We start from the raw sequence: 15,036 nt of genomic DNA, 5'->3' as shown, positions 1-15,036 counted from the left end.
CATCCCTACGAGCTAGCTCAGCTCAGTCCCGTGCAAAGTGGTACTAAGACCCCAATCACTTCTACCCATTTCCTTCAGGGAATCCATCATTATTTTGTGATGGTTTTTGTATTATTTATGGAAATCTTCATGGGGAAAATAGATGAGAGGATTTACATCGCACAACGTACCTAGCAAACTACTGCAAATATTCACAGCAGACTTTTCTGTTCTCTCCCAAATTCCTGCTCTCAGGGCTCTTACCTGTGATCCTTCTTCTCTTCACTTACATGAATCCTGGTCTTCCTTGATGTCCCGAGCAATTCATTTCTAACCCTAATTTGCGTTCTCCAGCCAGAATCACAAAAGGCCTTCAGTTCACATAAGCCCACTCTTCCCAGAAGGCAGTACAGTTCTATTACCATCCTAGCATATCCTTGGGGTCTTATCCCTCAGCCCTTATGGTTTATAAAAATAACCCTCTTAGCCACATAGAATACTTAGAATGTGTTCCAAGCACACTTTTCTCCCTCTTGTTACATCAACATCCATATTCAATCCTGATCTCCCTGATTTAACCCATTAGCCTCACCACCACCACCACCTACCCCTGCCAGATGAGTTAACAGGTACCAACAGGAAATGACTTCCACTTGGACTTGACCACCAGTAAAATGCCCAGAAGGCAAGTAAGAAAGCAAAGAAGCAGAAGGATGAATGATCCAGATGACAATGCTCTGAGCTCTCCCTGGGCCTGGGGCAGAGCGCCCAAGCCCAGTCTGCGGAGGCTCTGTTGACACCTTGCCTTCCCCTCAGTCTCAGGTTCCCCACCCTGGAGCACTGCTGTACTGGTGGGGAGGCCCTGCTGCCCGAGGAGCAAGAACTGTGGAGAAGACAGACAGGCATTCTGCTCTACCAGGCCTACGGACAGTCAGAAACGGTAGGTGAATGGTCCCTCTGGGCCAGTCAGGATGTGCTCGTCCACTGAGCCCAGCAGATGAGCTGAATCCTGCTATGAGTGTGTGCAGAGCACACAGCATTGCTCAAAGCCAACGGGAGGCTCCAGAGCTCTAGGCTTAATTTGTCCCAAATAAATTTGCAGAAAGGACAGTTGCAGCTCATCAACTTGTCAAAAGACCAATGTGCTGAAAACTATTGGACAAAAACCTAGAAAGGGGTCTAAGGACATGGTGCCACTGTACCTGTGATAATTAGTTATAATTAAGGGCGCCCAGGAGGGGCACTGGCATAGAAGGCACTCTCCAGAGACATGGAAGCCAGCACTGCAAGTCCTGTCCACTTCACCGTCCCTTCCTAGGCAGCAACCACAGGAGCAGGCCGGAGCTAGCCCCGGAAGTTCACTAGTTCATTTCTGGGTGTTTATGAGGAGAGCACACAGCTTTGATGGTGAGACACTAGCAGGAGGAGAGATCTTCTATATACACGCCACACACACACACACACACACACACACACACACACACACAGTGTGATCCCAAAGAGGATCACTGACCAGTCAGGTGGGCAGGGCATTCAAAGAATCATTCATGTCTTGAATCTCAAGGACTTTATCCATGATAGTGTGGGCAGGTATCTCACTTCTAACACATTTTCAATGCATTTCCGATGCTGGGCAGAGCCACTTTCCCCTACTTCCCTATCATCCCTTTAGCTGACAGAGGTATGATTGTCTTCTCAGGTCCTGTAGCAAAATAGCCGTTTCAGTCCCAATTGACATACTTGTCTGACATTATTTTGCATAAATAAATAAATAAATAATCAGTTACTGGGTCTGCTTCCAGTCTTGAGAAATGTTAAGACTCTAGATCTGTCCTTGCTGGTTCACAGTTTGCATTCAGACAAGAAGGGTGAGGTTAGAACTACATGCTACACCCATGACACTAGTCCCTTTACATCAACTATTCATAACAACAGAATACTCCCCGATACCCGGATGGGGCTTTATTTCTCCAAACATTTTCACACCTATCCACTCATTTCTGTGACATTTTCCACGTGCCTGTAGGGTAAGCAGTGACATTGCAGAGGGGAAAGTACTTCCTCTCTCAGGAGCTCTGACCCCAGTTCACATCTCAGCCTTGCCAGTTATAGGCTTCGAGACTGTAGGCATATCACTGAATCTTGCAGAGTCTAGCTTCCCCATCTCCAAAATGGAAATATGCCAGTCTTGCAAGGTTACGATAAGGTAAATGAAAGAAAGTATACAAAGCTCTGTCCACAGTGTCTAACCCCTATTGCAGCTATGGTTGTCAATGTTGTTTTTAGGTAGGTATTGTGTTTAGATGCTGGGGGTGCAGAGATGGATGGGACAGTCTCTATTCTCTGAATGCTCATTATCTACTGAGGGAAACAGACAAGCAACAATAGAAGTGTGGGGAAAAATACCACAGAAAGAGGATCTCCCAACTTCCTTTTATTAGGGCCTGAATGATAGCTAGTAGTAGTTGTTTACTGAATACTTGGTGTGTGCCTGGCACACACTCACAAGCACTCTAAGCGATAATGTTATGATTACCCCCCTTTGACAGAGGAGGAGATCAAGGGGGATTACTTGGTACATAGCTAGTGAGTGGTGGAGTCAGGATTCAAACCTTGGTCTCTCTGTGTGTGAAGCGCTTAACCTTAGGAAAGTGATAATTTCGAGAACCATGAAGAAGGAATAAGGTTCATCAGGAAGACGTGGGGGTAGGGGAACAACGTGAACAATCTGAATAACCTCAGCACAGCTCTGAGAAGCAGTCGAGGCAGCTACAAGTAAACGGTCGTTACATACACTCACGGCCCTCCCCGGCAAAGGGACACATGTCTGGAATACAGTGGGCACTCCGCACCCTACGTTACATGACCACAGCCCTGGGCTCACTCCTCTGCTTCTTCATGGCCTCTCCCACTGGACTCTGTAGCCCCAGCACCGGGCTCAGGTCCAGCCCATGTCAGGTGCAGTGAATGTCTGCTGACTAGAGTGGGGTCGATGCCTTCTAGCTTCCCCATGAGGGCTCTTTAAACAGCATCAAAATGACATCTGTGAGCAAGGTTGCTGTGTTTGATTCTTGCTGCTTTGTGATTAGCCTGGACCCTTGGCCAACCCCAGTTCTCTTCTTTGCGAACAGGGAACAACTTGTGGCACTCTCCGGGGCATGAAGATCAAGCCGGGTTCCATGGGGAAGGCCATCCCACCCTACGACATTCAGGTCTGGTGGTAAAGACATTGGCAGAGAGCAGTTAGTGCTCGGCTAGGGTTGGACCATTGTGTGACACGAGGTGACAGAACCAGTCATGCCTCCAGATTCCCCTTCCTCTTCTTCGCCTACTTTTCCTCCAGTTTCCTGGGGAGTTTTCAGTTGAGAACTGCAATGTCCTGGGCATGAGTACAGCTTGCCAGGACAGCCAGAGGCCTCATGCACCGAGCCTGGGAAAGAGTACTTGCAGTAGCACAGGTGGCTCTCTCCACTGCGGGTGCCTTTAGTTTTTCCTGATCCGTGTTTTCTCGCTTGAAGACACATTTGTGTTGTCTATATATGCATGAAACACATGGACCCATAACTTGGGTTCTACCATTTGCTGATTTCAAAGACTTTGACAGTTTTATTCTATTTTCTGACAGGGCTCTTCTACCACAACCTCCTCCCCCAATTACCCCCACTGTGTCACATGAATGAGCCAGGCAGTGTTTGGGTGGGGCAGGAGTGTTGGGGATCCCTGCAGGGTGGGATTCACAGGTCTCTTGCTCCAGATCATTGATGACAAGGGCAACATCCTGCCGCCCAACACTGAAGGAAACATTGGCATCAGGATCAAGCCCACCAGGCCTATAGGCGTCTTCATGTGCTATGAGGTAAGGACACCCCATCTGCCCCCACATGGCCCAAGAATCCTTGCAGGGAGCTGTGTAGGTGATAAGGGACTGGACTCAACTCTGCATCTTGAGACTTCTTCCTTCTTCCTTTATTCACTCCAAGTCAATGAAACCTGTTCTAATTAATCTCAAAGCTCATAGTGTGTTCCCACATCCCTTTCTGTCATAACCCATCTGGCACTTATGGGCTGACTGATGGGGTAGAAAACAGCCTGGCTTCAGAACCACCAGACTTGGGGTCCAGTGATCTCTTGTGGTTAAGAATGCTGGCTCTGACTAGGTTCACGTCATACCACCGCACTTACCAACAGGGTGCAAACAAATCTGTTATACTCGCTGAGCCTCCAGGGGCACTATTATCCCCACTTGAAAGAGGAAGAAACTGCAGATTGGAAGCTTTACGTGTCTTTCCCATGTCAAATAAATGGCAGGCCTAGGATTCAAAGTGGTGTGTTTTGGACCCCAAACTCTAAATGAGAAATCCAGGGACTACAGAAACCTACAATAGAGTATAAGGAAACCTGCTGTAACTCTTCATCAGACATACCCTAGCTAGCAGTGGCCACTAAGAGGAAATCCTCAGCTTCCAAGGTGGACCGTAGAAGGGTAGACAGACCCTGAAATTGATCTCAGACTCCATCTCCTTTCTACAAAGTCACAGCCACTGGTGTCACTGTTGTGCTCACACTGTGGCCTTGGGTGGGTGGGTGGGGCCCCGACCCTCCGTGGTACTATTGTCCAGAAGCAATCATGCAAGCCTTAGCCTTGATTCTCAGTAGCACAGTGTAAAGGTTGGATAAAAGGCAAAATGAACACAGAGTAACAGGTATATAGATCAGCAGTTCTTAATACTGCCTGCACGTTAGAATCATTTGAGGGGTTCTTTTTTTTTAAATACTTGGATCCAACCGCAGAGATTCTGGTTAAATTGAACTGGCATGGTACAAAGCCATGACTTAAAAAAAATTGTACATAACGTATTTTATTTAGCAAAGATGTCTTGGCATATGGCCACACTGATTTCCTTCATTTCACATGTTCTCATGGCATTGAGACATGTCACTCTACCTTTGAGATTTGTGGGCTTATATTCTGTTCTTTTATTTTCTTTTTATTGAGGCATATATATATATATATGATATAAAATTTACCCTTTTCACCATTCCTGAGCATAGAGTTCAGTAGCACTGAGTAAAATTTACTATATTGCACAACCGTCACCACCATGCGTCTGCAGACAATTTCCTCCATCCTCAGAAGCAATTCTGTTCCCATTAAACAATAGCTGCCTAGTCCCCATCTCCCCGCATCTGGTAACCTCTAATGGTACTTTTTGTCTTTAAGAACTTGCCTATTTTCGTTACCTCATATAAGTGGAATCATACAACATTTGCCCTTTTGTGTCTGGCTTATTTCACTTAGCACCATGTTTTCAAGGTTCATCCATGTTTTAGCAAACTGTCATCTTTTGAGACTGAATAATATTCCATTGCATGTATATACCAAGTTTTGATGGACATTTGGGTTGTTTCCACCTTTTGGCCTTTGTGAATAATGCTGCTATGAACACTGATTGTGCAAGTAACTGTTTGGGTCCCTGCTTTCCCTTCTTTTGGTTATATACCCAGAAATGGAATTGCTAGATCATATGGTAATTCTGTTTAACTTTTTGAGGAATTGCCATACATGTTTTCCACATGCACAAGGGTTTTCATTTCCTCATATCCTTACACTCACTTGCTATTTTCAGTTTATTTTTAATAATGGCCATTCTAATGGGTTTGAAGTGGTAACTCATTGCGGTTTTGATTGGCATTTCTCTAATGACTAGCATCTTTTCATGTTCTTATTGGCCATTTGTATATCTTCGGAGAATTGTCTATTCAAGTTCTTTGCCCATTTTTAATTGGCTTGTTCATTTTTCTGTTGTTTCTAAGTTGTAAGAGTTCTTTATGTAGGCTGGATATTAATACCTTATCAGATATGCAAATTATATGCTTTGCAAATATTTTCTCCCATTCAGTGGGTTGTCTTTTCACTTTCTTGATAGTATCCTATGACATACAAAGTTTTTAAATTTGGTGAAGAACATTTTATCTATTCAATATTTTTCTTTTATTTCCTGTGCTTTTGGTGTCATATTCAAGAAATCATTGTGAAATCCAAGGCAAGATTTTCCTCTGTGTTTTCTTCCAAGAGTTTCATAAGCTCAGCTCTTACATTTAAGTTTTTGATCCATTTTGACTTAATTTTTGTGTATGATATAAGGTAACTTCATTCTTTTGCATGTGGTCATCCAAGGTTCCAAGCACCATTTTTTAAAAAGACTGTCTTTCCCACTGAATGGTCTTGGCACCCTTGCCGAAATTCAACTGACAGTATATGTGAGGGTTACTTTTTGGGTTCTCTGTGCTCTTCCAGTGGTCTGTATGTCTCTTTTTATGAACGTATCACATTGTTTTGATTGCTATAGCTTTGAAGTAAGTTTCTGAAATAAGGAGTGTAAGTCCTCCAACTTTTTTCTCCTTTCTAAAGGTTGTTTTTGCACTTTGGGATCCCTTGAGATTTTATGTGAATTTTAGGATGGGTTTTTCTATGTCTGCAAAAAACACCACTGAAATTTTGATAGGGATTGCATTGTATCTGTAGATAATGTTGGGCAGCATTGTCACCTTAATATTGTCTCAAATCAATGAATACGGGATGCTTTTCCATTTATTTATGTCTTCTTTCTCTTTTTCAGCAGTGATTTTTAATCTTCAGTGTACAAGTCTTTCACCTTCTATACTAAATTTATCCTTAGTATTGTATTCTTATTGATGTTTTCTTAATTTCCTTTTTGGATTGTTAATTGTTAAAGTATAGAACTGCACCTTAAGTTTTGTGCATTGATTTTCTTTCCTATAACTTTGCTGAATTCCTTTATTAGCTCTAACAATTTGTGTGTGTGAGAGAAAGTTTTTTAGGTTTTGTACATGTAAGATCATGTTATCTGTGAACAGATCTAGTTTTAATTCTGTTTCATTTTGGTGCCTCATATCTTTTTCTTGCCTAATTGACCTGGGTAAACTTCCAATACTTTGTTTAGTAGAAAAGGTGAGATCAGGCTCTCCTGTCTTGTTCCTGATCTTAAGAGAAAATCTTTCAGTCCAGTGAGAATGATGTTAGCTATGCTTTTTTTTTAAATATATGGCCTTTGTCATGTTGAGGCTGTTTCCTTCTATTCCTAGTTTATTAAATAAACTGAGTGTTTTTATCATGAAAGGGTACTGAATTTTGTTAAATGCTTTCTCTGCATCAATTGAATAGATATGGGGTCCCCCAGCCCCCACTGTCATTCTATTAGTATGGTTCATTACATTGATTGATTTTCATATGTTGAACAAGGAATAAATCCCACTTGGACATGGTATATAATCCTTTTAATATGTTGCTGAATTCTGTTTGCTAGCATTTTGCTGAGAATTTTGCCCCAATTATTTGTAAGGGTCTGTAGTGTTCTTTTCTTGTAGTATGTTTGTCTCGATTTGGTGTCAGAGTAATGCTGACCTCATAGATTGAGGTCCCTCCCTTCAATTTTTTGGAAGAGCCAGAGAATAATTGGTATTAATTCTTCTTTAAATGTTCGGGAGTTTTCACCAATGAAGCCATCAGGTCTGGGGCTTTCTTTTCAGGGTGGGGAGGGATGAGAGGGTTGATTACTGATTCAATCTCCTTACTAGTTATAGGTCTATTCAGATTTTTTATTTCCTCATGATTCATTTTTGGTAGATTATGTGTTTCTAGAAATTTGCCTCTTTCATCTAGATTATCCAGTCTTTTGGTAATAATTGTTCATAGTGTTCTCTTATAAACTTTTCTTTTTTTGGAATGTAAAATTGCTAGTAATATCTCCTCTTGCATTTCTGATTTTCATAATTTGAATCATCTCTTTTTTTCTTAATATAGCTAAAAATTTGTCAATTTTTGATCTTATCAAAGAACCAACTTTTGGCTTTATTTGTTCTCTCTATTGTTTTCCTATTCTCTATTTTATTATTCTTAGATCCAAACTTATTTCCTTCTTTTGCTAGCTTTGGATTTAGTTTGCTCTCCTCTTTCTTGTTACTTAAGGTGTTAAGTTATTGACGTTAGATTTTTTTTTTTTCCCTAATGTAGGTGTTTAAAATTCCTAAGCAACACTGCTTTTGTTACAATCACAAGCTTTGGTATGTTGTAGTTTGGTTGTTATTTATCTCCATGTAATTTCTAATTTCCCCTGTGATTTCATTTTTGACTTATTGGTTGTTTAAGACTGTATTGCTTAATTTTCTACATATTTGTGAATTTCTCACTTTTCTTTTTGTTGTTAATTTTTAATTTCATTCTGTGTGATCAGATAAGATACCTTGTATGATTTCAATCTTCTAAAATGTACTAATCTTTGTTTTGTGGCATATTATGTGACCCATCCTGTAGAATGTTCCACGTACATTTGAGAAAAATGTGCGTTCTGTTGTTCTTAGGCAGGGTATTTTATATATCGGTCAGATCCAATTGGTGTGAAGTGTTAGTCAAGTCCTCCACTTCATTACTGACCTTCTTTCTGGTTGTTCTATCCATTATTGAAAGTAATATATTGAACTCTCCAAGTGTTATTGTAGAACTGTATATTTCTCCCTTCAACTCCATCAATGTTTATTTTATATAATTTGGAGTTTTGATTTCTCCCTTTAATTCTGTCTATGTTTGCATCATATATTTTGGCACTATGCTGTTAGGTGCATATATGTTTCTGAATGTTAGATAGTCTCAGTGAATTAATCTTTTTTTCAATATATAATGTCCATTTATTGTCACTTGTGCCAGTATTCAACTTCAAGTTTATTTTGTCTGATATTATTAGATAGCCACCCTTTTGTCTCCTATTTGTAGGGAATGTCTTTTTCCATCTTTTCAACCTACTTGTGTCTTTGAATCTGAACTGAGTCTCTTATAGACAGTGTAGAGTTGGATCATGTTTTATCATCTATTCTGCAAATCTCTGCCTTTGGATTGGAGAGTTTCACCCATTTACATTTAAAGTAATTATTGATAAGGAAAGACTTGCATATGCCATTTTGCTATTCATCTTCTGTATGTCTTAATGCTTTTTTGTCCCTCATTTCCTCCACTACTATCTTCTTTCTTGTTTAGTTGATATTTTGTAGTGACATATTTTGCTTCTCTTCTAATTCCTTTAGTTTATATTCCTTAGATATTTTCTTCATGGTTACTATGGGGATTACATATAACATCCTAAAATTATAACAATCTAATTTGTATTGATACCAAATTAACTTCAATTACATACAAAAGCTGTACTTCTAAGCATTATGGTGGTGTGAGACAATCCCTTTGTCTCTCTCCTTTAATCTACAACTAGTAAAACATCCATAACACAACACCGGTTCCTCTGCTCAACACACCAGGACACAAGAGAGATCTACACATCTGTAATCTGAAGGTGGATGGGTTGGAACACATAGAAGAGGCAGAACCAGTGCCCATGATACTGGCCTCCTGGCTATCATGGCTGAGCCACAGCCCCAGAGAATCCAGTAGCAGCAGCGAAGGTGACACACATGACTCTGGCTTCCAGCTGCAGCAGTACCCATGGCCACAGAGAACTGGGCAGCAGTAGAAGTGAGCCCCATGAGCCCAGTCCCTTCAGCCACAGGAGCACATGAAACTCCAGACCGCTGCTTGTGGTGGTGGTGCCCATGAACATGACAACCTCTGACCCCAACTTCTACCCCTCCCTCCAACTACCCCCACTGGGGCAGCAGTGGCTACAACCTAGGCAACTCCAGACACAGCGGAAGCTTCCGCCATACCAGTGCTCCTGGTGGTGATGCCAGCAACAGAAATGACACCAGCAACAGCAAGGCACCAGTGACCCCAGGGGCACAAGAAGCAATTATGAGGGCATGGGGCCACACCTTCCACAGAGACAATGGAAGATGGAAAGTGCAGATTCTCAAATACCACAAGAGGCAGCTCTGGAAAGACGAACCAAAAACCTGGACATGAAAGGAACCTAAGTGTCCATCAACTGATGAATGGATAAAGAAGATGTGGCACATATATACAATGGAATATTACTCAGCCATAAAAAGAGACGAAATTGAGTTATTCGTAGTGAGGTGGATGGACCTAGAGTCTGTCATACAGAGTGAAGTAAGTCAGAAAGAGAAAAACAAATATCGTATGCTAACACATATATATGGAATCTAAGAGAAAAAAAAAACGTCATGAAGAACCTAGGGGTAAGATGGGAATAAAGACACAGACCTACTAGAGAATGGACTTGAGGATATGGGGAGGGGGAAGGGTAAGCTGTGACAAAGTGAGAGAGTGGCATGGACATATGTACACTACCAAACATAAAATAGATAGCTAGTGGGAAGCAGCCGCATAGCACAGGGAGATCAGCTCGGTGGTTTGTGACCACCTAGAGGGGTGGGATAGGGAGGGTGGGAGGGAGGAAGACGCAAGGGGGAAGAGATATGGTAACATATGTATATGTATAACTGATTCACTTTGTTATAAAGCACAAACTAACACACCATTGTAAAGCAATTATATCCAATAAACATGTTAAAAAAAAAAAAACTTGTGCTGTAGTGCCACCTACTTAAAAACAAAGGAAAAACCTCTAGTTACCAATTGCTGGTTTGTTAGAAACAAAGTAAGCAAAACTTTATCTATTAAGAAAGGTGTTGGATACTTCAAATGCACTGGCACAGAAACATCTCATCAAGCACCATGAAAAATGATAGCAATGCAGTATACCAAAAAAGAAATGACAATTCTCCAAAAACCAAACTGAAAATCACAGAAGAGCATGCTTTAACTAATGGAGAATTCAAAATAGCTATCACTGAGAAACTCACTGAGCTACAAGAAAACTCAGAAAAGCAATTCAATGAGCTCAGGAATAAAGTTGATGAACAGAGGAATACTTTACAAAAGAGATTGGAAAAAAGAAACAAACAAATTCTGGAGCTGAAGAACTCAATAAAATGAGATAAAGACTGTGCTAGAAACCACTGGAAATAAAGCAGACCATATGGAAAGGAGAATCAGTGAGCTCAAAGATAGAAATCTAGAAATGATTCAGGTAGGAGAGAGAAATAAGATTTTAAAAAATGAAGAAACTCATCAGACTCCATTAGAAAACGTAATATAAGGATAATTGGTATTCCACAAGGAGGAGAGAAGAGGAGATCAGAGAGCATATAAATAAATAAGAAATAATAGCTGAGAACTCCCCAAACCAGGAGAAGGAACTGGATATATGACTCCACAAGCTAACAGAACACCTAATTATCTCAATGCAAACAGACCTTCTCCAAGACACATTATATTAAGCTATCAAAATCAATGATAAAAAAAAGAATTTTAAAGGCAGTGGGGAAAAAAAGACATTGTCATGCAAAGGTACCCGCATTAGCCTATCAGCAGATTTCTCAGCAGAAACTCTACAGGCCAGGAGAGAGTGGAATGACATACTCAAATTGTCGAAAGATAAAAACTGTCAGCCAACACTATTCTAACCAGCAAAGTTATCCTTCAGATATGAAGAAGAAATAAAGGTTTTCCCTGACAAACAAAAGTTGAGGGAGTTCATCGTCACCAAACCTGCCTTACAAGAAATGTTGAAAGGACCTCTTCTACCAAAATGAAAAGACAAAAGTACACAAAACTTTGAGTAAACAGATAGAATCAGAAAATTGCAACTCTATATAAGTTGTTAAACAGTTATAGCATAAAAGGGGGGAAAGCAGTAAAAATAACTAAGGTACTTCAATCTGGTAACACACTTACAGTATAAGAGAAGATAATTTGAGGCACACACACACCAGATATAAAAGGGGAACAGGAAAACGATGGAACCTGTATAGGCAAATGAGATAAGATGTTATCTACAGAAAAAGGGCTGTTTGATTTATGAGACATTTTATACAAACCTCATGGTAACCACAAAACAAAACATAAAAAAAGAATAAGCTGAAGAAAAACAACATAGAAAACCACCAAACTAAAATGGCAGAAAGAAACACAAGGAAAAAAACAAAACAAAACAAAACCCCCAAAAAACCCCAAAACAAACAACAAAAAAGTGGCAATACAGAGCGACCAGAAAACAAAAGATAAAATGGCAGAACTAAGTCCTCATATATCATCAGTGATCACCCTGAATGCCAATGGATTAAAGTCACCCATCAAAAGAGACACAGTGGCTGGATGGATTAAAAAACAAGATCCAACTATATTCTGCCTCCAGGAGACTCATCTCAGCTCTAAAAAAAAATAGGCTCTGAGTGAAGGGATGCGAGATGATACTGCAAGCAAAGGGCAGCCAAAACAAGTGGGTGTAGCTATATTCATAACAGACAAAAGACTTCAAGCCAAGAAAGGTAAGAAGAGCAAAAGATGAACATTACATAATAATAAAGGAGATAACCCTTCAAGAATATATGATATTTATTAATATATATACAGTCAACCCTCCAGATCTGCACGTTTTACATCCACAGATTCAACTAACTGCAGATCAAAAAAAATTCAGAACACAATTCCAGAGAGAAGCAAAAAGCAAATCTAACTTTGTTGTGTGCCGGCAATTATCTGCATAGCATTTACATTGTATTAGGTATTATAAGTAATCTAGAGATGATGTAAACTTTACAGGAAATTGTTTGTACATTAGATGCAAATTATAAGAGACTTGAGCATCCTCAAATTTTGGTATCTGCAGGGGTTCCTGGAACTAACGACGGTATACACCTAACCTAGGAGTACCAAAGTATATAAAGCGATTATTAACAAACGTAAAGAGAGAAATTGATGGCAGCACAATAATAGTAGGGGACTTTAACACTCCACTTACATTAATGGATAGATCATTTAGACAAAAAGTCAACAAGGAAACAATGGCCTTAAATAAAACATTAGACCAAATGGACTGAATAGACGTATATAGAACATTCTATGCAAAAGCAGCAGACTACACATTCTTCTCAAGGGCACATGGAACACTCTCAAGGTTAGGCCATGTGTTTGGACACAAAATAAGTCTCAATAAATTTAAGAAGACTGAAATCCTTTCAAGCATCTTTTCTGAATATAATGGTACGAAACTAGAAATCAACTACAAGAAGAAAGCTAGAAAAGTCACAGATATGTGGAGACTAAACAACATGGTACTGAACAACTACTGTATCAATGGAGAACTTAAAGGAAAAAATTTTAAATACCTTAAGACAACTAAAAATAAAAGTATAACATACCAAAATCTGTGGGTTGCAGCAAATCTGGTACTAAGAGGGAAGTTTATAGTGATACAGCCCTACATCAAGAAAAAAAAGAAGTCTCAAACTATTTAACCTTACACTTAAAGGAGCTAGAAAAAGAACAGGTGAAGCCCAAAGTCAGTAGAAGGAAGGAAATATTAAAAATCAGAGCAGAAACAAATGCAATAGAGACTTAAAAGACAATAGAAAAGATCAATGAAAGAAAGAGCTGGTTCTTGGAAAAGGTAAACAAAATTGACAAACCTGTAGCTCAACTCACAGGAAAAACGAGAGAAGGCACAGATAAATAAAATAAAAAACAAAAGAGGTGTAATAACAATGGATACTACAGAAATACAAAAGATTATGAGAATATTATGAACAAAAAATGGACAACCTAGAATAAATGGAAACATTCTTAGAATCATGCGACCTTCTAAGACTGAATCATGAAGAAACAGAAAATCTGGATAGACTGATCAACATTAAGGAGATTGAAACAGTAATTGAAAACCTCCCAGAAAGCCAGATGGCTGCACTGGTGAATTCTACCAAACATTCAAAGAAGATTTAATACCTATCATATTCAAACTATTCCAAAAAACTGAAGAGGAAGGACTGTTTCCTAACTCATTTTACAAGGTCAACATTAGACGGATACCAAACCAGACAAGGATAACACACACAAAAAATAAAATTGCAAGCCAGTATCTCTGATGAATATAGATGCAAAAGTTATCAACAAAATATTAGCAAACTGGGCTTCCCTGGTGGTGCAGTGGTTGAGAGTCTGCCTGCCAATGCAGGGGACACAGGTTCGAGCCCTGGTCTGGGAGGATCCCACATGCCACGGAGCAACTAGGCCCGTGAGCTACAACTACTGAGCCTGTGCGTCTGGAGCCTGTGCTCTGCAACGAGAGGCCGCAATAGTGAGAGGACCGCGCACCGCGATGAAGAGTGGCCCCTGCTCGCCGCAACTAGAGAAAGCCCTCGCACAGAAACAAAGACCCAACACAGCCAAAAATAAATTTTTTTAAAAAATAGCAAACCTAATACAACAATACATTAAAAGGACTATACACCATGATGGAGTGGGACTTATTACAGGGATCCAAGGATGGCTCAATATATGCAAATCAAGCAATGTGATACACGACATTAACAAAGAATAAAAATCATATGGTTATCTCTACAGTTGCAGAAAAATCATTTGACAATGTTTAACATCCATTTATGATTAAAAATAACTCTCAGTAAAGTGGGTATGGAAGGAATATACCTCAACATAATAAAGCCCATTTATGACAAACCCACAGCTAAAACCATACTCAACAGTGAGACACTGAAAGCCATCCCTCTAAAATCAGGAAGAAGACGAGGATGAGCATCCTCGCCCCTCTTATTCAACATAGTATTGGAAGTTCTAATCACAGCAGATAGGCAAGAAAAAGAAATAAAAGTCATCCAAATTGGAAAGGTGACAAATTTTACTTGTCACCTTATTTGCAGATGACATGATTTTATATGTAGAAAACCCTAAAGACTCCACCAAAAGCTATTGCAACTAATAAATGAAAAGAGGAAAGTTGTAGGGTACAAAATCAGTATACAAAAATCTGTTGCATTTATATATAATAACAATGAACTAGCAGAAGAATACATTAAGAAAAAAATCCCATTTACAATCACAAGTAGAATAAAATCCTTAGTAATAAATTTAACTAAGGAGGTGGAAGACCTGTACACTAAAAACTATAAGACATTGTTGAAAGAAATTGAAGAAGAAGCAAAGAAATGGAAAACTAGTTCATACTCATACATTGGAAGGAATAACATTGTTAAAATGTTCATTTTACCTAAAGT

The 15,036-nt window shown here is 39.7% G+C and overlaps 1 protein-coding gene across 1 annotated transcript in view; it reads left to right on the top strand.

The window, feature by feature from the left end:
* LOC149747407 (acyl-coenzyme A synthetase ACSM1, mitochondrial-like) overlaps positions 1-15,036 on the top strand; it is a 50,420-nt gene that overhangs the window by 25,782 nt on the left and 9,602 nt on the right. Inside the window, exons 8-10 of the mRNA XM_089896066.1 lie at positions 796-919; positions 3,111-3,191; positions 3,734-3,835. Of these exons, the coding sequence (XP_089752192.1) occupies positions 796-919; positions 3,111-3,191; positions 3,734-3,835 (307 nt within the window). The remainder of the gene's footprint in view (positions 1-795; positions 920-3,110; positions 3,192-3,733; positions 3,836-15,036) is intronic.

This window comes from Delphinapterus leucas, chromosome 15 (assembly GCF_059928025.1).
Source record: "Delphinapterus leucas isolate spDelLeu-1000000601 "Yukka" chromosome 15, BTC_Dleu_Yukka2, whole genome shotgun sequence".
NCBI classification, from domain to species: domain Eukaryota; kingdom Metazoa; phylum Chordata; class Mammalia; order Artiodactyla; family Monodontidae; genus Delphinapterus; species Delphinapterus leucas.
Note: the sequence above shows the minus strand (reverse complement) of the source record. Positions and strands in the feature narration are given on the sequence as shown.